The sequence below is a fragment of the Diadema antillarum genome, unplaced genomic scaffold (genome assembly GCF_040938485.1).
Source record: "Diadema antillarum isolate AM-2024a unplaced genomic scaffold, OU_Dant_1.0 seq00000127_RagTag, whole genome shotgun sequence".
NCBI classification, from domain to species: Eukaryota; Metazoa; Echinodermata; class Echinoidea; order Diadematoida; family Diadematidae; genus Diadema; species Diadema antillarum.
Genome location: NW_027271206.1, coordinates 458,969 through 482,616, shown reverse-complemented (window position 1 = coordinate 482,616; position 23,648 = coordinate 458,969). Strand labels below are relative to the sequence as shown.

The 23,648-nt window shown below is 38.0% G+C and overlaps 1 protein-coding gene across 1 annotated transcript in view; it reads left to right on the top strand.

Annotated features, from left to right (window-relative positions):
- The window catches only part of LOC139727358 (vasoactive intestinal polypeptide receptor 1-like), a 193,780-nt gene extending 177,374 nt beyond the window's left edge, over window positions 1-16,406 (top strand). The window contains exons 9-12 of the mRNA XM_071638318.1: window positions 1,013-1,085; window positions 5,410-5,495; window positions 12,648-12,786; window positions 14,610-16,406. Of these exons, the coding sequence (XP_071494419.1) occupies window positions 1,013-1,085; window positions 5,410-5,495; window positions 12,648-12,786; window positions 14,610-15,269 (958 nt within the window). The 3' untranslated portion in view covers window positions 15,270-16,406. The remainder of the gene's footprint in view (window positions 1-1,012; window positions 1,086-5,409; window positions 5,496-12,647; window positions 12,787-14,609) is intronic.
- Window positions 16,407-23,648: the final 7,242 nt, after the last annotated feature.

Below are 23,648 nucleotides of genomic sequence, written 5' to 3'. Positions count from 1 at the left end.
CTTCAAGAAGACGAACAAGAACTTCCAGTAAAGTACATGATTTTTCGAGAAAAAAAAGTGAACACATTTACCCCACAGTAACACCAGTGGGTGTGGTCTCCTATTCACACTAGGCGGGTGTTATACCATTGAAATTAACACCAGCAATGTCAAATCAACGCTAATCACAAAATCAAAAATATCACCAGTTGCAGAGTCAAATTAACAACACGAAGTTCCAGGTGACCACTTTTCAACACCAATACAACATACTCTCTACACCTGTCAGTATGGTCTTATATAATTGACATTGTTTTTTTTTATAGATTTAACACCAGTGGTGTAAAATCTAACACCGACCTTTTTGGAGTGTATGAAAAACTGGCAGGGGTTGGTTTAACGCCCATTCCTTGATATGACTGATAACATGGATTATAACCCTACTCTTGAAAACCCTTAGTCCCTCTATATTGGCAACAATGTGAAATGGTGAAGATTGTGCACTCGGAGATAATATGTTTTGACTCACTTCTATGTTTTCGTGAGACGGGTGTCTTACATGCATTCATCTCACTTATATTAGTTGTTGTTGTTGTTGTTGTTGTTGTTTTTAAAATTGGTTTGGTTTAATTTAACATCAAACATAAGTATGCGAATTAGAAATCCCTCCCCACCGGAGTCCGTGCCCTTTGACCAACGGAAAACTTGTTGATGTTTCTCAACGAAAGGTTAGATGATTGATTAACCACCGTCAAGGCTTCGTACCGTATTACCGATATCAAATCTTTATTGTCTCCCTTTTTTTGTTCTAATCTGTTGCTTTTTGTTCTAAAATCAGTTTGTCACCATGGTAACCAATGCTACGCTTTAGTTATTTGTCCTGCTTAGTTATTTGAATGTTTGTGTGGGGAATTCTTTCTTTCTTTCTTTTTTTTTTTGGGGGGGGGGGAGGGGGCAGATTCTGGCATGTTCAAAGGCAAAAGTCTATTTCCAATACCTGATGATCCATCTTTAGACCCACCTCTTCCTACAGGTGTTTTGTTCATGACGCCACGGAGGACGCCAGCTACTGGATTATCAAAGCGCCTGTGATGATCTCTATCTTTGTGAGTCAACAAAAAAAAAGAGAGGAAGACTTGTGATTTTGAAAGAACTATTCAAACTAATGAAAGTCGTGTTTTTTTTACCATAAAATCCTTACTCTTGTTTGAACTATGAATTTACCCCAACAACCCTGAACTAGCAACTGATTGACAAATTGCCCTACATCGACGTAAATACGCACTGAATTGATCAGTGTTTCAGTAGTAGCCGTGATAAAAAATCATGGGCGTACATACTCAAGCGGGATTCGAACGTACGACCTCCTGATCACCGGACAGGCATCATTTCCGCTAGACCACCGAGCTTTCGCCCGACAGCAAGGGTTGGTTCTAATCCTTATAGCATGCAGAGGGTACTACGTAATTATTCAAATTCCTGTCAATCAGTTGCAATGAAAACATCTCGACGGAAGAATTTCATGAATTTGAATAACCATGAACTTGCCTTCCATACCCAAAATGCATCGCTGGTCGCAGAGAAATCAGTGCTGTCTTATCACCGAATGAAAAAAAAATGAAAAGAAAATCAACTAGAGAAAGCGTGACCTGCCTTAGTCGTGAATTCTCGTCGTAGTACTCAGATTCGTAGAACTGACGTCTCTCGTGTCACTTAAAATCATAATTTATCATCATGGCTCTTGGTAAAAATTTTATAAAGTTATGTCGATACTTGCACTTTCGAAGAGACAACGGTACAGTATATTCACGTTGGCCACGCATAGTTACACTGTGAACTCTTAGAACCTTTGAATGGTCTGTGTAAGAAGAATTTCAAAGCCTTTCTTTTATATTATGATTTATCTATTACATCAGGCAGTATACTATATACTATATATCATAATATATATACATATATATATATATTTAAGATGTATATAATATTATATATATGACTTCTTAAAGTACTTAATCAAACACGCGCGCACACACGCAGACCGAATCACATAATCATATCATACAATAATTGCGAAAACAGAGTTATGTTTTGAAGTTTGAATTTGTATGCCAAGAATTAAGCGAACTACTAAAAAAAAAAGATAAGGAAAAAATCAACTTTACTGCACCATTCACAATAGGTAGTACGTATAAATGAAATCTATATGATTTGAATTCTATGAATTTCAAAGCAAGCGCGAAATAGGCATAGGCCCACTTTGCGAATCCGCGTGACAGCACGCCTATATAGGATTACATTCGGCACACGCGATATGTTATGAGCTTTCGCGCAGCCTGAATTTTGCATAATCCGTTGACTGTCGAATCAACTGCAATTACAATAGGTTTGTGAATTTCGGGCCACCGTAACTTTGATCAGGGACTTCACCTCTTACAAATCACCACTAGAGTCTGTCGTGGTGACAAATTTAAATATCCAGGGATGATTTAACATAATAAATCACCAAAATTCATGACAGTGAATACCATCCTTGCAATCAGTATGGTAACGAAACGCGTCATACGTAATGTCTGTGGTATTCATTAATCTTCAGAATTTGTCCCATTCGACAACTTCTCGGATGGTTGTGTTATTGTTGTCGTTTTTGTGTTTGTGATAAGGTTTGCCATAGTTGTATGGTTAATTTCGTTTTGCACAAAAGAGGGGGATATTTTATCCGAACAAATGGGGACATTGAGACGACCACATCCATCCGATGTGTACAATACTTCTCCATTCTTTCCCGAGACAGCGAAAAAAAAATGATGTAACATTAACTCGTTTCGTATGAGAACCTGGTGACCTGCGTGTTAAGTCTATAGCAATTTCAGAATTCAGTACGGAACGGGTTAAAAGAATGGAGTATACGTATACTTCAATCTCTTCCCCCGCGCCTATTTCAATGCCAAGCACGCCCGCTGCTGTCGTAAAGCGGTTGCACATAATGACCACAAAGCTCCAAGCAGTCTCCGACTATGTTGTAATAAAGCAAGATTACTGGCGTATTCACATTCATGAGATGTCTTTCTGTCCCAAAGGCCCTTCTATAAGTTATCTATCTTCCCGACTTCGTTTAATTGCATTTACAAAGTTCCAAGTTTGCCTTGCCTTCATTAGTTAATACTTGGTCAGAGAATATGCTATAAAGGCAAGCATCGAACTTTTGTGTTGCCGTCCCATAACCTTTCGAAAATTAGCGTGCATGAAATTTGAGTGTAGATTAAAGCTAATCTAATTCCTTGGTAGTTATTTTCAGTGCGGGGATGATTTAACCCCAGTTATGAAGGCTTATGAAGAAAACAAGACGGCGACTGGAATAGCGGACATGCAATGTCTACGAAAGTCACCCATCTCAAGGCACGCCTAATCGGATTATCAAATTTGCGTCTAAGACATGCTAAAATTCAAATGGCATCATTACCAGGATTTTTGCCTCTGTTACCTTTCGCTCTATCTCTTGAATGTTCTTCTTAAGCCAATCCCATAGGATGAACTTGATAGGAAGTAGGTATTGAACGGGTAAATGGAGAGGGGAAAAAAAGATAACAGATAAAAGGCACTGTGTAGTCTTCCAGCTCCGCGAGTTATTAAATTGGGTCAGAAAGTCTTCTGTTATTATGACGTCAATTGCCAGACATATCAATCCCTCCCTTGTCAATCTTGTAGTAATTGTGAGAGACCAAAAGGCATCAGAACATGGCTAACTTGATACAAAGAGGTATTTTATCTTAAAATTACCCCCTAAAATCCTCAAAAAATCCCCACAGAAGATGACGAGACAAGATTTTAAAGGAAGCTTAATGATATACAAATAACCGTCGAAGAAAAGTCCTCTTATTACCAAGGATCTTTTTTTTTAATGAAGAATCGCCAAAGAAGTTTCGCTGTGAGCACAGACCAGAAAATAGAGAAGGAGACAATCAAAATATTAATACACAAAACCTCGGGATGCTTACAGAAAACAAATAATCACAAAGTACGAGGAAAACAGGTTATTGAAGCTAAAGGAATGAGAAGATACATATGTCTTGCCCTCTTGCAGAGAGAGAAGGAAAGAGAGGGGAAGGGGAGATATGGAAAGAGGGAGACGCAAACACAGATAGAGAAAATAATCTTTTAATGCTGACATTTTCTTCTTCATTGCAATAATCTAGTCGGTGGCCCTCGCAAGCTTAAGAAAAGGGATTATATTTTTGGGTATTCAGATCGTATCCCTTCTCTTTTTTTCCCTCGAACGTCTTGGTGCATTGCGTCATTTGTGCTTCGCCAAATCCTTCCGCGGATCAGCTAAGGCCCCCACCCAATCATAGCCAAGGGCGAGGCAACTGTACACAATACCAATGACCTTTTGTATCTCCAGGACAGTATAGTCCATTGAGGCTAAACTGAGCAGATTCAAAATGGATCTGTTGGGGGGGGGGGGGGGGGGGGTGGGCAATTAAGAGGACATAATCTGGGAGTACAGTTGATGCAGATGGTCGAAAGAAGAATTTAATTTTGTCAATAAGCATAATTTCCACTGGAAAAAAAAAGGGAATGAAAATCTAAAGGTGGAGAGTGCGGTTCGAAAATAATCAGGATAAGAAGGTCATTTCTGGTCATTATGCCCAAGCTTTCCTTGCGTGCCTTAAAGGGATATGAAGAGAAATAGAAATAGGACTACGTATCTTGAAAGCACGGCTCTCATAAACAGCTGTGTTTTTTTTTCACTTTTTTTTTTAAGGCGAGTGACCTCGTATAGATAAAATATAAGTGCCTGCCTTGGGCGTACTAAAAGAAAACAAACAGCAAACTGTTGACAATTGTAATTATAGATAATAATGAATGAATAAATGAATATAGTATATATATATATATATATATATATATATATATATATATATATATATATATATATATATATGTTTGTATGTGTGTGTGAGTTTTGTGAGTGTGTGTAAAAACAAAAGAAATGAAAATAACAAATAATTCAATATAATGAAGCTCCCGAGGCTAGGATAAATATAGGGACGTAAAATAGACAATTGAATTAGGGCCAAGGTTTTTGAATACTATCATAGTTAGGAATAACCTAGCTTTGACTGAGTACGATCTTGTTTGTCTGTATTTCCATAAGTCTACCTATACTGACTCAAAAGTATGAACGAAATAAAATTTTATCTGATGGTCAAATACTGCATTCTGTTTCGGTCATTTCGACAGACGTTCTGGTAATTGTTATGAGATAATTGAAATGAATAGATGTCACTTTCATATCTTGCCATGGCAACATCATTCAGCATGAGGGATCGTTTGAAGTCCTGAAGGTTGTCAGCTGTAGCAACGAGGAATTCAATTTCAATTCAAAGTCGATTCATTTTTTGTTTTCAATATCTTTCCTTGTTCCTGCAGGTCAATTTTGTGCTGTTTCTTCGGATCTTGTGCGTCCTAGCGACCAAGCTTCGAGCAAGCAATGCGGCAGAAGCGAGAACGTACAGGTATTTTTTCATTACTCGCATGACCCCACACCTGCCATTAACCCTGGGTATGTGGTCCTCTTTTGTATCTCTCTCTCTCTCTCTCTCTTTTTCTCTTCCATATTTCTGTCTTTAACCTACACGTACCACGCACACACGCACACACGCACATACACACATGCACACACACGCATGTATACACTGTACATCTACCATGTCTACGCAGTCTTGGTCATTATCTTTTTTCAAATTTCCAAGTCTCTCCTTCCCTCCATGTCTTTTCCAATATCTTTGTCTGGCAAAAAGGACGCCATTAATTCTCCCCATCCCTCCATCTCTCCATCGTTATCTCCTCTCTCTCCCTGTCTCTCTCCCTCTCTCTCTCACACACACATACTCTCTTGCTTTCCCTCTATCTATCATCTTTCTATCATCTATCTATATATCTATCTATCATCCATCTATATATCTATCTATCATCTATCTATATATCTATCTATCATCTATCTATATATCTATCTATCATCCATCTATATATCTATCATCTATCTATATACCTATCTATCATCTATCTATATATCTATCTATCATCCATCTATATATCTATCTATCATCTATCTATATATCTATCTATCATCCATCTATATATCTATCTATCATCTATCTATATATCTATCTATCATCCATCTATATATCTATCATCTATCTATATATCTATCTATCATCTATCTATATATCTATCTATCATCTATCTATATATCTATCTATCATCCATCTATATATCTATAAGCTATCTATATATCTATCTATCATCTATCTATATATCTATCTATCATCCATCTATATATCTATCATCTATCTATATATCTATCTATCATCTATCTATATATCTATCTATCATCCATCTATATATCTATCATCTATCTATATATCTATCTATCATCTATCTATATATCTATCTATCATCTATCTATTTCTGTCTCTCTCTCTTCGTTTGTATTTATATTTTTCAATGTGCATGTCTCCATGGGGTTCTTTTGTACAGTCCGTCTTCTAGACTTTGTATTCTGTATTTTGTTTTCTCTTTTGCCTTAATTCTGTCCATTTCTGTCTTTTTGTTGACCTTTTTACTCCTGCTTAGTACTTCTGTTATAAACTCATTCCCTATATTTATCACTTCTTAACACATTTTGTTGCATTCCGTTTCAACTCAATACTGTTTAAAGAAGATAAACATGAGTGTATTGTGCGACAAGATATATAGTCTTTTGTCCTTGGTATAAGGTGTGGTGGTATACTTGGATGGCTTTTCAACTCAACGCTCAAGTGGACCTTTATGAAAAAAAATAATCCAAGCAAATTCCTGGATGTTTGACAGTTAAACATTAAACAAACTAGATAAGAATCATGAAAATACGAAGCTCGGTGATTTCACGAAATCATCGAATAAGTCACAATGGCATGAAGTGCAAATTGGACATTGCCATCACCTCACAGTACCCTAATATTTTTGTTCGTAAAAACGTTGTGAGATGTCCTTGGAATGGTCTGCAATATTATAATCCAAAATGCCCTTACGTTTTTTTCGTAAAACCGTACCTTTTGTTGTGATTGCGTCAGTGGAGGTATTCTTTATTTGTTTGTTCTTTCTTGAGGAGGTGAGGGTATCTGTAACTAATTTAGATAATGACATCTTGTATGTCTTCTCCTTTTCATTCTTCTTCTCCTCCTTCTTCTATCTTGTTTTTATTCTTGTTTTAAACTTGTCTTCTCTCTCTATTTTCCCCGGTTTCTTCGTACCCGTAAATGCCTCATTTCAACCTCTTCTCCTGCCTCTCTTCATCAATCTATGCTCCACAGAAAGGGAAGAGATTATTCTCTTTTTTTTTCTTCCTCTCATAATGAAAACGGAAATAGACGATTTAAAAAAGCTCCGTCTAGCCAAGAAGAGGACAGAATTTTTAGGCTTCAAAGCGCCGTCCATTCGTTCATTAATTCAAATTGGATTCATCTTTGGAATGAGGTCGAAATGGGGCTGGGTGTCGAGGGCCGAATTCTCAGAGGGCACATAAAAAAAAATGAACGGACTGGGGAATGTGACGCTTGTACGTCATTTCTAGCTCACTGCTCCCAATCGGATGGGACGGGTGTCAATTCCGTGCTTTCTCAATTATTTTGAGAGTTGATACCAAATCTTATTTTGTATTTCCTTCTTCAGTCTCATTACTGAGCTAACTACCTAATCTAAAACTTAATTAATCCTAAGTCTTTGCCTTGATATGAAATTCGGTCTCTATCATAATAAACTCGGCGGTACGCCAATCGACGAACGTTAATCATAAATCATCTTCTAACATAAAGGCAGTTACTTCGCAACGATAAATCACACAATAATTTTCAGTCAGAATACAAGAAAAAGTTATGAGTTACTTTTTAGGCTACCCCAAAACAACAATGACAACACTAGCCAAACACAATGCTAGCCCCTTCATGATTATGTGAAAAGGTTTTCTAGCTCCTTCTCAAAAATAAATCCCAAAACTTATTGAATGTTCCGCGAGATATGTGAACAACATAACCGTATCACGCGGTATTATCTTTAAAAACACAACACCATCGCCTTAACCATGAACCTCGTTACAGAATCCACAAACAAATTTGTCCATCAAGATATAGTAGTCTCCTTGGTGCATATCATTCCTCGCGTGCCTTAAAAAAGGGATGGAAAAACAAAATTATGTGTCGAAGAGGATTTGAAACGACGATTCCTTTGGATGATTTCATGTTCGGCGCCGGTGATTATGTTTGTGCTCGAAAACTTGAAATCAGTCGTTGTTAAGAGGTTAGCCACAAACCCGTGAACTGTTCCGGTGGCCAGAGTGCCGTCCCGGTGTTGAATGTCTCCTGCGGAACCGAGCTGCATGTTTTCGTGCTGGTGATTTGCATGTTGTTGGTGTTTGTTGTTGTTTGTTGTTTCGTATTCCCCTTTGGCCAGCTCTAGTCCGTATAGGGATTAACATAATTGTCACTCCAAGTTTCATGATGTTGGTGTTTTAGAGTTGCCGTACGACCATGTCGTATAAAGCTCACACGTGTCAGGTAATTGTCTAACACATGCTAATGTAATATTCCTCATGGGACCGGAACAGTCTAGACATGACTGTATTATAAATCATCGGTGCCTGATGAACACTTTTTCTTCCTCGTTATTTGTCTAAACCGAGGCATTTGTGGATAAATCTTGGTAACACGCTTTATGGACATGAGCTAAGCACAATCAACTGCTGTGGTGTGTTCTTTTCTGATCGTGCAATATTCCAGCGCGATCGCGCGATGTTGGCTGTGGTGGTGAAGAAAACACGAGTGTTGGGGGTATCAATAGAGATGATCGGTAATCGTGTGCGTTTACCGTCAGTGTTGTAGCTCGAGTTAACACAGTTATTTCGGAAAAAGCACAAGCATGCACTGCAGCATCCGAATAAGTAAAATGGCATACATTACACGCGAGTGTGAGCAGCGACGTAGTACCCACTGTTCTAAAAGATGTAGACGCACCTTGGATAGATAGATAGATAGATAGATAGATAGATAGATAGATAGATAGATAGATAGATAGATAGATAGATGGATAGATAGATAGATAGATGGATAGATAGATAGATAGATAGATAGATGGATAGATAGATAGATAGATAGATAGAGAGGGGGAGAGAAGAGAGAAGACAAAAGACAGACGTTTAAAAAGAAAAAGAAAACGAAAGGGAGGGAAAGGGAAAGAGAGATACACGTATAGACATAGCTGCTGGAGAAAGAATAAAAGAGAGAGGGGGAGAGAGAGGGAGAGGGGAACGATGCAGCAGTGTAAGATTTGGAGAATTAGCTACGCTTGTTCAAATTCATTAAATTCTTCCGTCGAGATGTTTTCACTGCAACTGATTGACGCTTGTTAATACGATGATTATTGTAGAATTTTGGCGTCTTGTTATGCTTTCCCATTCGGGTTCGTCGATTAATGGAGGTAAATATAGCGCCATCAATTGATCCTTAACTTTTAGTTCCGATATTAAGCTCTAAACTCTGTAAGAAGAGTTTTTTTTTTGGTCTGATTCATTGATTTATTTCATTTCGTTCATTTTCACTCTTTGTGTTTAATAGTTTACTCATCTCTTGGCAGATATTCACAGATCAACAGTCCGTCTCAAAGAGTTTAATCCATGCAAATATCATAATTACGAGTGATACCAACAAGGCTATAACATCAAAAAGTACCAACAGTATGGTCAGATTAAGATACGTGACTGAGGAAAGTATTGAAATCAAAATCCTGTCAAAATCATTACAATAAACAAAAATGGGAAATATATTGAAATACAGACGGGACTCAGGGGGAAAAACATACGAATAAAAGCAGCTGTAATCAAGCTGTTGATTGTACGGGTGCCAATGATACCAATACAGGATTTATGACTTTCTATTAACATGAAATGGTGTGAGTGCCCGCCGCAAGTCAAGAATTGACTTAGAAGCGGGAAAATTGCCATTATTGGAAGCGACATTACTGATATTGATTGCAATGTGTAATCAATAATTCATAGTCACACATCGTTGACGGATACTTTTGATGTTTCCGGGACTTGAACATTAATGTCAAATAAGAGGAATGTACTCAAAATGTGCATCATGCATGGAATATTTGAAATGGAAAAAAAAAACCCGAAGACAAATCCCACTTTTCGTGGACCAAGACGAAAATGGTTACTTTGTCTGATATGTGGGACTACCAATTCGTCTACAGATTGTCTTTTTGAAAAAAAAAGTGGACATGATATAACCGACTTAACTGTTAATATCCTGTTTTCTCTTTAACTCTTTACGTGCTAATGAGTATACTGTGCACAAATTCCAAATACAAAATGTACTACAGACAGGAGATCAATGTTGCACGAAGAGGGTTAATTTTTCGAAGGGGAGGCAAGATTTGATTGGAATTTACTTCACTTTTCAACCCAGATTTTTCGCACATGTTTATCTAGATTGCCATCGATAAATAGAGCATCATGACAATTACAATCCACAGCGGGAGAGTCTCACAGGATTAGGCCTATTTTGACGCTGCGAAGGAAAAACATAAATCACAAATGACCTGATTATTCTTCTATCACCAGGAAACTATAGAAACATCATTAATCCCACGGTGCTAATTCGTCTGCGTCGCCGAGGAAATGAAACGAGCGTGTCAACGTGTGTGTAATATTGTTTCCTTAAAGTGGATACAGTGCTGTACACGTACCTTACAAGGCGTGACTGACGATAGTATATCAGTTTGGTATTTAAAGAAATACAAAAATTATTGAATCTTAATGTAATTTGCCATTTCCTTACTACAAATAATATGTGCGGGCAGTTATTTTCTCTAACTCGATCACCGTAGTGAATAAGCTATTAAACGTTGTACATCTTTTCCCATGCAAAAAGGAGAGAGAGAGAGAGAGAGAGAGAGTATGTGTGTGTGTGTGTGTGTGCGTGTGTGTGTGTGTGTGTGTGTGTGCGTGTGTGTGTGAATGACAGAGGAGACAGAGGGAGATAGGAGAGAAAAAGAGAGAGATGAGAAGAGATGAGATAGATAAGAATGAAATCAAAGAGCAAAGACGGGAGTATACACTTAAAAACAAAGTCACACTTGTCTACCAATGACGCGGCCAAATGACGCGAAGAAATGACGCGTTCATGAATTTATATGTAGGACCTACATCAACCACAACCCCAGCCCATCACATCCCCAAATTGCTATGCACTGATGATATGTGTATGCATGTAAACAAATCACATTTTCCAGAAACGGACGATAAAATCGGATTAAATTGAAGAACGATTCTAGTGAACATGTTGAATAAAAGAAAGGATTCATAATGCTAGAGATTACATACGTATGATTTATTATGAACCTTGTGAGGTGGTGCTTATTGACGCATATTGGTACATCTTGAAGACAAACAACAGCACTCCATTACGATTCACTATGAACGGTCGTGGGACTACAATACGAATAGATAGTTTTCTTATTACACGATGATGTCACACATCCATTGATACATGCGTATCCGTTTCGCTTTCCTTCCTCCCTCGGTGCAAAGTATTAAGTTTACCTGATGACTACAATATCTTCATGACAATAATACTGTCGGCGATGCAGTATTTCAACAATACCGACATTTTTTTTGTGTCGATTTACACTATATCTTCTTTCTTTTTTTTGTACCTGATCCTTTTCCATTTTCATCAAAGTATCCATAGGTGCAATCAGTCGACAGCATCTGAAACGTAGTTATCAGATGTGGCAAATTTAGGAATTGGTATTTCTGTACTTAACTTTTCAGGTTTTCTTCAGGACTGTTGTTTGATTTCTCGAGAGCTAAAAGTGTCCTTCAATCACATAAACGTGATTTATTTTAATCCTCGGGGAAATTTACATTACAATCAAAATTTCACGAACTTTTTAACTTTTTAAAGAGGCAATCGCAGTAAGTTTTATTTCTTCTTTTCAGGTATAATGTCAACACTGTATTGATATATGCAACGGCGGTCTTATTCTTGTTTCCCCAAGAGTACCCCTTTTATTTCATTTCATTTCATTTCATTTCACTTCATTTCATTTCATTTCATTTCATTTCATTTCATTTCACTTCATTTCATTTCATTTCATTTCATTTCATTTCACTTCATTTCATTTCATTTCATTTCATTTCATTTCATTTCATTTCACTTCATTTCATTTCATTTCATTTCATTTCATTTCATTACATTTCATTTCATTTCATTACATTTCATTTCATTTCATTACATTACAATTCATTTCATTTCACTTCACGTTACTTTACTTTACTTCACCTCACTTCACTTCACTTCACTTCACTTCACTTCATTTCATTTTATTTTCATTTCATTTCACTTCATTCCATTTCACTTCACTTAATTTCAATTCATCTTATTTCATTTTGATTACTTACAGTATCTATCAATTTCCAACAACACAAACAATTCATGATACACATCTTTACACAAAATCAGTACAATATTGTAATAACGAACCCTAGCACCCTCATTTCCATTCTTAATCCTAAAACCACTTCTGGTATCTTATAAATCTATGTGGAACTCATCTTCTCATTGCAGTAAACTGGCCAAATCCACCTTAATCCTCATCCCACTCTTTGGCGTCTACTACATCGTCACAGCCGGTCTACACGCATCCAACGACAAAACCATGATCCACATCAGAGTGTACTTCGAGCTCGTAATCTCCTCGTTTCAGGTACGACATGACGTCATTTATCGATTATATATATATATATATATATATATATATATATATATATATATATATATTTATGTATATAGTGAAAACTTTGAGCAAAAAAAAAATGGGTTGTCATCCAGATAAAAACCCATTTTCTTTGCTCAAAGTTTTCAGTATTTATCCTTTTGTTTCTGGTCAGTTTTCCCTTTCTTTGTTTCAATATATATATATATATATATATATATATATATATGTGTGTGTGTGTTTGTGTGTGTGTTTGTGTGTGTGTGTGTGTGCCTTTGGGGGCGATAGAGAGGGGGACACTGTGCTTTAATGGCTCTAAAGTCTCTTGACTTTCACGCAGATGTCCCGAGTTCGAATCCAGTCAGAAGCTTACGTCCCTAGAGAAAAGATGTTTTTACTCGCACTGTCCATCTTGACCCTGGGCCCTGTTTCCTGAAAGTTGTTCGTAAAGTTACGCACGATTTTACGAACGACTTAAGTATGGCAAGCCAATGAGTGGGTTTCCTAATCATTGTTAATTTCAATAGCTACTAAAGTTGAATTTTGCAGATGATACACGTAATGATTATTCTTACAAGTTGAAAGTGTATTTTGCCCCAATGTAAATGAAATATTGACACACAGTCGTATTTTGTTAAATCGTGAGAAAAAAAATGGGCACACATATTGGCCCTTCATCTTCTAGTCGTTGGTAAAGTCATGCGTAACTTTACGAACAGCTTTATGAAACAGGGTCCAGTTGTCCTGTTTGGATGCTCAGCGATGCTAGGGTAATAACATTGTGATGATCACCTGATAGTACATCATGGCAACATTAACTCTTTATGTGCCACGTTCGCACGTCCGACTCAGTCAACGGCGTGCCAACTTCGCATATTCTGCTCAACAAACAAAGCCGCCAAAACCGATCGATAAATCACTAATCACTGCTAATCCCGCGACACAATGAAATCGTCTCTCGTGCTTTTGTTCCTCTAATATACGGCTTGCATTCTATGTCGCGATTGACTATCAAGCGGCGTTCCCAACTAGATTTGCTCGTACATTTTAAGTTTTTGTCACGGTTTTATGTGCAAAAGTCATGCCTTTACAGTAATGTAGCAACTGGTCATTCCAAAGAAAAAAAAATGAAAATAGATTCGTCATACAAATTATATCAGAACAGAGCTTGGCATTCCTCTTTAACTTTACCTACTAGTATGCCCGTCTTAACAGAAATTTGTAGGAGTTATACAAATTGGAAAAACAGAATTCTTTCTCAGAGTATGACTACCTTCCTGTCTCAGATTAATAACGTGGCACACAGGGGGGTTCCACCATGGCACATAAAGAGTTAAAGACATTCCCTAGATGAATGAAAGATCATATTAGTGTTTTATCGTCATTATTATTAAAGTATTCTCCCTTGATATGATTCCTCGTCTTGAGACAACGACAACTGCAGTTTAACATTAATCACATATAGGCCTATCATACATAATGATTTAACAGTTAACTCGGCAATGATAATTACTTTGACTGAACCCCCCCCCCCCCCCCCGAACATTTATCATGATAATGATATTGATTTGTTGGTCGGTTGTTCTGCCATTGCGATCATCATCATCACCCCAGCATGGTCAGGTACACCATAGACGGAGTTGGATAAAATGATATTGAAAGATTGTTAGAATTTGACCACCTGCGCTTTAATGAACGGTAAACCGCTCATAATACCAAAGAAAGGGAAGAAACACCGATACTACAACTACTGACCACTCTTTATAAATCTTTCTATAATGACATATCATTTCTTTCCCTTATCAACTATGCAGGGATTTCTACTAGCTATTCTCTACTGCTTCATGAACGGCGAGGTGAAGAATGAGATCAAAAGAAAATGGCGCCTGCATCTGCTGAACAGAACGCTCAGTACGCACAGAACGTTGCGCAACGGACAGTCGCGCTCGTCTTGTTCTACGCCCCCGCGCAAGGATTCCATGAAGAAGGACTCCGTGCTGGAGACCAGCCTGGCGACGAGGTCTACTACGCTGGGCGACCGCTTCTACGCGCTACGCAAACAGTTTTCGCGGGGCGACTCCTCAAATGGTCACGTGGGCAACGGATCGCTGGGAAACAGCATGGTGCTCCCGGACCCGTATGAGCCACGCCCGACGCCCGACGGGGCCGCCGATAAGAACAGCCTCTATGACGACCATCCGCCGAACTTTGACGAGAACGAGCAGGACGAAGAGGCCAATGAGACGACAAAAATCGACATCAAGATCGAGGAACCATCCGACGTCACACCGGACTTGGACGCGGAAGATCGTTTGCCCGTTGTCGATGGCACGGAAGACAAGAGCGACGTCTTCGAAGACGAGGTCGAAGACGAAATGGATGATTGCGAACGTGGAAACGTGGCCAGCGATGACGATGGAGCTAATGAGAATGAGAAAAGACAAACGTTGAGCAACATCGAAACGGAGGTGTGAGAAGTGCAGCCGACATGCACCCACACTCAAACACTCAAAGAGACCTTATTATGTTATATAAGATTATCCGATCTTTCATTCGTGCATCTGACGTTATATCATCCGTTCGGAAAGCCTGACTGATAGCGTGTGAAGCCATGAGAAATTGAGCTCGACAAACTTACGATTGCAGTTCTTGAATCTTGCTGTCAGGTTCTCGATCTGCGAGCACGTGAAAATCTGATTCACACCAGCAAAGCTCAAGTATCGGTGTCTCTGTATCACACACATCGTAAATCCTTGGCAGCGAGTGCGTGACGACGTTCGAGTACATGATATATCACCCTTTTTTGACGCCTTCTATGAATCTTTTTCCTCATGAATTCATGACTTATTCATTGTATAGAGGATCCCATGTAACTTCATCGTACAGCGAATGATTCAGCGAATGAAAGTACGATGTACTAACAGACTAAACTCGCTTCCCTCAGATATCATGGGGAGAAAACCCTTCTTGTGCTTCGCGAAGAAGTGTTGCGAGGCCAAACCATTTTCTCCCCAATATTGCCTCTGCTATTCCGGCAAATTTTACAGCCAGTTTATCAAACATAGACTCATTTCTCGACGACAATAATGATCAAGCAAAATTTGAAAGTCTTTTCATGGAACACAATTTCGTAAAAAGCAGACAGGGCAGGAAAAATACAAGGAAGGGTTTTCTTTTCTTGTTTTTCCGCTGTTTTTCTGTCCTGGTCTGCTCGTGATTTCTCTCTTAAGGAGATTATTTCCTCTAAATACTAATCTCAAACATATTGTGTTTTATTTAAATTTGTGTATAAAGTCATTGATATAACTCTGCTTTCTTGAAAATTGATTACCTTGAATTCTGGTTGAGGTTAAAAAGGGCATGAACGACTAACACCTTTTCAATCGTTCTTTGTTAAAAAGAATTATGGCTGAATAGCTGCAATCTTATATACATTTTGTAATAACTTTATGTAATGGTATCAATGTAGCGAAAGATTTTCAGCATTGAAGAAAAAAAATAAGTGACTTCATAGCATGTGCCATTTTCAATATGGAACGTCAGGTCCTTTTCTTTATTTTTCTGCGGGGCGCGGTAGGGCAGCACCAACAGCTACTAATCAGCAAAGTACCATTCTCTATGGACCCACGAATAAGTGCCCTTCTAGATCTAAAGGTGTATGTTCAGCCATCAAATTGGCAGAACTGAGCGTGGCAAAACAATTTGCGCATAGGCATCTCTCCATCGTTTTGAGTGTACACATTGTATGATAATCAGTGTAATTGTCGACGTAACGGCAGAGGTTCGATTATAATTGTGTGTGTATGTAATCGTACTGTGCTGTGTTACCATGGTTACAACTGTTTGTCATCTTATGCTGTCGTAAAGCGTTGTATGGGTATAAGGGAACAATGCCCTACATGGAATTAGGTCTACTAGTAGCGGAGACACCGTATTTGCACTGGTGCGCTGGCAAAAGACAACAAAGAAGTTTTTAAAGGGGGACCGTACTTTCACGAGTCCCGATTTTCACCATTAATGTGTCTTCAGTTTTCTGTAATTTTCTCGGAGATGCTTGAGAGGAAGTATAGATATCCTTTTTATTCTCCTCGAGACGATTCACACAGACGATCCGATCACTGTGAATTCTCAGCTGCATTCTATATTCACAAACACTGTTAATGATTGAATTAAAGGGAGAGTACAGTTTTGGTGGAGATGAGAATTGGGTTTTTAACTTTTTGCGAGATACCAAGAAAACACTTATGATATAGTACAGAACATACCGTTTTAAGAGGAATTCAAAGTTTATTTGACGAAAATCGGGTTTGGAATGACTGAAACATCAAGACACAAAGTAAAACAAAGCGATCGTAATAAAGTGTGGGTTCAACACTTTATTAGAATCGCTCTTTTTTGATATCTCAGCCATTTCAAAACCAATTTTTATCAAATAAACGTTGAATTCCTCATAGAATTACATGCTCTTTCACATTTTATAAGAGGTTTCTCATTATCTCACCAAAGAATGTTAGAAACCTGAAATTAGGTCTCAACCATAACTGTGCAATCCCTTTAAAGAAGAAAAAATGGCGTCTAATTTTGCAGAGGTGTTCTTCTGAGATATGCAATGTGGTGAGACAGGAGATATGAGAATGTTATATAAAGTGCAATGTGGTTAGAAATTGGCTTTCGACTGGGTCTCCAAGGACGTCTTCTGTTCTCTGGAGGAGTGACGGTGAAGCAAATTAAAAGCCGATTAAAACATGACTATATTATGTATAGTTAATATGTTCACCATGTTTTAAACCGCTTTGCAAGAGAAGAAGACTCATCCGAGATAATCGCAGAACGGCTCATCGGCATTTTTTTCTTCAGTTTTTGAGCCATTTCGGATTCTTGTAAATACCATATCCTCTTTATTCCTCTCTCTCTCTACACACTAAATACTGTGTCCAGTGTGGGCAGTCTATCGTTTAATGATCATCATCTTTTGGTTTGATTGATAGTGGTGGTCACGTGGTGGTGATTGGCGATGTGACTACGGAGAAATGCCCGTGAGATTTGATTCACGTGTTTTTTCCCCGACATTTAAGGTATTTTTGACAGTAACTGTCCTCTCTCATCGTTGTCAGGTGTGCTAACTCGTATTATAAGATGGCAAGATGATTTTTTTTATTTTTTTATTGGCAAATTCCCATGCAGACGTCACATTGTCCCGAAATTAAGCAAAGATGCACATACGATGCAAAAATGATCGCTGGTGGAATTTCGTTGGTTTCAGCAAAAACGTCATGAGCGGTGACAAAATCATCGTGTAGTCAGCGTGTTCTTCAATATCATAAAGATTGATATTTTCGTGAGCCTTTGTGTGTGGTTCGGTCGCCATTGTGTAATATTCTGCCAGCATAGTACTTGCTTTGGCTGTTGATTGAGTTTTTTTCTCCACCTTCGCGGCAAGATTCTTACGAAATTGAAAACTTTATACTCGTATTCATATGGCCATCTTGTGTAAATTTTGGGACAGTGTGATGCCACGCCTAACTGGTTCCAAATGTCTCCGTATTCGTGTGTCGTGTTGGTAGACGTTGTTTCTCTGATGTTAACCTTACATTTCCTTGCCTCCTTCCATCTCTCGCCCTACAACATTCGAACAAAGTTCTGACAGAAATATGTAGGGTCCTATAATGTGTCACACAACCTTTTATTTTGTTGTATTTCCTTTTGTGGTGCATACTTCGCCTGAGACTGCATGGGTCACACTATACATCAACAATGTGAAAACGAGTGTTCACATTGTCACAAAGAATATAAATGATGCCCTGATGTCGTAAGGTAGTGACATTGTATAGACTACGTGTACAGCATGGTTTGTGACCAAAGTGTAAACATTCAGTGTTACGACAGTGTGGAAAACATCTTGATGACATTTTCAGTGTGGTTCAAACTGTGCAGTGTCTCCTGGTGAATAATTTGCATTCGTTAACACTGTTTGCCGTGGTCGCATTGTGAAAAAAAAAAATGAATCGTACACCTGAAATCACTGTGATACTGTCCCAAATAACCAGGGAGAAAATAAAAAGGTCACATAACTACAGTATTACAGTCGGCCTTACACACACACACACAACACACACACTGTGGGCTCTGGCGTTATCATACTGTGTATATTCACAGTGTGAACACAGTGTGTCAACGTAGCTACGCAGTGCGAATTCTGATTTTCTCTAAAAGCAGCCGATTTTCACAGTCAACTCTGAAGGTACTAGGACTATGAAAATGATGTGACACAATTGCTTTTCTTTTTTAAGACCCACCTCCCCTCCCCTCCCCCCCCCCCCCGCTTCACTGACCATTATTGTCAAAATAAATGTCTGTAATAGCCATCGAGTCATTTTGGGTATTGTCAAAACGATATTTCCCTCAAATCACATAAACAGAGCAGTTAAGGTCCCATGAAAATCGGGCATGAACATACTCAAACAAGATAAAAAAATGAGTATGTCATCGCCTCATAAGGCTCCCATTGACCTTAACACAAATCTTCACTTAATATCGTATACGCGTACATGTATACTTGAAGACAGGAAGAAAGAAAAGGAAGGCAAGAAAACTCTTCTCGTCGATTTACTGCATGTTATAGAGATGTTGGCCCAATTGTCTAGCAATGATGATTTTTATAGGTATGAAGTGGTGATTTTCGAATCATTTATGAAATCATGAATTCTACAGTACTTTATGGACAATTCAAGGGCAGAAATTGTGTGGTGATTTTGATGAGGCGGATACCGTTTTGTTTGTACGATTTAAATTCTATGAACAAAAGTCATCTCCAATGGGGCCTGGAGTGCAGAGTTCCACAGTGGGCGTAAAGTCTGAACAAGTACTTAAAGGGATGATATAGTATTGGTTGAGGTGACTATTCAGCTTTTAACTTTTTACGAGATGCTTAAAATGAGCCTCATGAAATATGAAAGAGCATACAATTCCAAGGGGCATTCAAAATTTATTTGATGAAAATCGGTTTTAAAATGGCCGAGTTAATCCAAAAAAAAGTAAAACAAAGCGATTCTCAAAAAAGGTCGGTCCCACCTTTTATTACAATCTCCTTGTTTTGGGTATCTCGGCCATTTCAAAACCAATTTTCATCAAATAAACTTTGAATTCCTCTTAGAATTATATTATGTTCTTTCATATTTCATAGGTTTCTCATTATATTAAAAAAAAAAAAAAAAAATCATCATCATCAAAAACGTTGGCAACGTGAAGCCCAATCTCAACCAAACTGTACCATCCCTTCCGTAACAGTTTACTGTGGTGTGTATTTCACTTGGTGAGCGTCTCGTATATTCTGGATGTTGTAGTTACCAGGGGAGGGGGTTAAAGGGATCGTATAATTTTGGTTGAGACCTAACTTCAAGTTTCTAACATTTTTGGTGAGATAATGAGAAACCTCTTATGAAATATGAAAGAGCATGTAATTCCATGAGGAATTCAACGTCTATCTTATGAAAATTGGTTTTGAAATGGCTGAGATATCCAAAACGGAGCGATCCTAATAAAATGTGGGACCCATCTTTCATGACGATCGCTTTGTTTTACTATGTTTTTGGATGTTTCAGCCATTCCAAACCCGATTTTCATCCAACAAACATTGAATTCCTCTAATAAAATGGTATGCTCTGTACTATTTCTCAAGTGTTTTCTTGGTATCTCGCAAAAAAGTTCTCATTTCCACCAATACTGTACTATCCCTTTAAGGTTGGTTGATCGAGGTACATCCGAGCTACTGACAACTTGAGAACATGAAAAGAATATTGTAACTCCTTCGCTGTGCTCTAATGATGATTTTTCTCTTGTATACCACTTTTTCTCCAACCATTACATGCACGTGTAGCATTATTTCTCCTCTCATTTAAAGCATTTGATGGTCTGGTAGACCGAAGACCGAATCGAATGTTCCAGTCTTTATTGCAATTGTATACCTTATCTCGATTAATTATTGATCGTGTCAGAGCATATCAACGACAAACTGTGTTCTCTATACGTCACGTCGACGTAATTTGTGATCGCTTACATTATATTTTTCTTGTAATGTTTCAGACGATTTTAAGTAAATGATTAAAGAAACGAAAAGGAGAATTTGTTGGTTGTTCCTGGTTTAAACACGAGTGTTTTAAATCACTGTAAAAACCTGCTGGTGCTATGATGGAGTGTTAATCTGTCCGTAAGAAAGAGAATTATGACAGAGATGATAGGAAGAGGTCCTCGTAATCAAAAAAAGATATCTTGTTCGGTTCTAATTTTTTTTTTATGTTGTTTTTTTTTTTTTTACATCTCGCACACTCTCTGCTCTATTGTTGAGGACATTCGACATCAATAGTGCCCCCTTCTCTTGAGAGAGAGAGAGGGAAAAAAGCAGCAAATAGATATGTGTGTAAATCACAACATGTGAAAGAGTGTGGATATACCATAAGGGTCAACCTTTCACACTACTGTGCATACAGACATTTTGGTGAATCAAGCCTTATGAACTTTTAAAATCTTTTATTCATAGAAGATGAATACATGCTCGTCGCATGAAATATAAAGTCTGTACAAGTACTAAGAAAAGAGCACTATCAATTACACAAAGGGTGCAAGGCTCATAAGGTCTCGCAAAAACTTTCTGTTACAACTAAAAGGTCTAGATGCTGAGACAACATACAGCTGACAAAGCACAGACCAAAGGAAAACAAGCTGAGTGAAGAGGTGATATTCCACCTCAAAAACAGACAAGAACTCTGTTTGATGGCTTAATTTTGACTCATCTATGATAGATTACTCACACTGGCTGCTTGTCCAGATCAACACAAGAATCAGTGCAAAAGGAACCAACTGTCTTACTTAAAGGGACTGTACAGTTCTGGCTGAGGTGAGGATTTAGCTTTTAACGTTTTGCGAGATATTCAGAAACCACTCTATGAGATGTCAAAGAGCATGCAATTCTATGGGGTATCAAAAATTTATTTTGATGAAAATCGGTTTTGAATTGGCTGAGATATCCAAAAACAAGGTGAAACAAAGAGATCCTAATAAAAGGCGTGGCCTGTCGCCTTTTATTATTATCACTTTTTTGGATATCTCAGCCATTTGAAAACCAATTTTCATCAAATAAACATTGAATCCTTCATAAAATTACATGCTCTTTCATATTTCATAAGAGGTTTCTCATTATTTCACTTGGCAATGTTATAAACCTGTATCCCCACCTCAACCAGTACTGTACAGTCCCTTTAAAAGGATAATACAGTTTTGGTTGAGATGGGGCTTGAGGTTTCTAACATTTTTTTTATAAAGATTTTTTGAGACGAGAAACCTTTTATGAAATATGAAATAGCATATAATTCTAAAAGGAATTCAAAGTTCATTTGAAGAAAATTGGTTTTGAAATGGCCGAGATATCAAAAACAAAGTGATCCTCAGAAAAGATGGGACCCACCATTTATTAGGATCGCTTCATTTTACTTTGTTTTTGGATATCTCAGCTGTTTTACTACTGATTTTCATCAAATAAAATGTAAATTCATCTTTTTAACATTTTATAAAGTGGTTTCAAAGTATCTCCCCAAAACATAAAAGCTGAATTCTCACTTCAACAGATACTAAATCATCCCTTTAACTATTAGATTTATCTTCTAGACTGATTCTATGTCATATCCTCCAAGTCCACCTCTAATCTGACAACTATCCTCCGAGTTATTTGAGGAACATGTATCAGATGGCGCATCTATTCTGTTGCCTTTACAATGAGAGAATGAAAATTGCCGTAGACAATTCACAGCACCATGTAGAATAACACACTTCTTTTACCAAACGGGGTTTGCAAACACGCCTGAAATGCACAGATTTGTAACTCTCGCTTCTCCTAGATATTATGAGGTTAATCTTGTTCGATTTGAAAGTGATATCAAATCCAAGTCTGTGCAGCTAAAAAAACAACAATCTTTCATCAACAATATCCGTTCTTTGATAATGCTACCAACACTTATAAACCATCAGGCTAATGAATGGAATTGAGCGGCAGGAGCCACCTGCACCATCCCCCCCCCCCCCCCCCCCCCCCGTTTCTTGCCTTCCTCTAAAATTCCTGAGAGCAGGTGAATAGCTTGATGCCCAAAAATGACGCAAAGTACAGTTTTGTGCCATCAATCATTCAAATAATCAACATCTCCTCCACGAGAAAGTTAAAGTTTGGCATTGCATGTTTTGTCCATGGGCCACATTTACCACCTATTGAATGCATTGCTACATATCAAGTTTATGGGAAATTGTCACCATGCCCTTGGACACCAGACACCAAGCGAGCCAATGTGACGAGATTTTTTCCTTGTTTGTCTTTCAAGTAGATGGCATATTATTACACAAATACATTGGACTGCTATTGCACTACCGCCAGAAAAAAAATAGTCCACAATTTTTTTTTCTTTAAAATAAATTACTTTCATTAAATCATGACATTTAGTTGTTGTTTTAAAGAAACAGTATGGTGGCCCTATTGAATCCATCTTGATTCGCTGCCCACCGCGGGGTATATCAAAAAAAAAAAAACACGACTGATGCAGCCTGCTAGAATACAATTGCCGATTTACATAGCGAATATGTGCATCAAGAATACACTCATCAGTAACGTTAGACTCCAGTTGAGATTCCTTGGCTTTGTGTGCACTTGTAATACACAGAGATCACAGGCAAAGCTGTACACAATTCGTTACAGGGATTCTTATATCAGAATTGGGCTAGCCTTCCCTTTGCACGAATCCACACGCTACTGGTTAACCTGTTCCGTACGGGAACTCAGTGACCTGCGTAATAAGTCTAAGAGCACTTCAGAA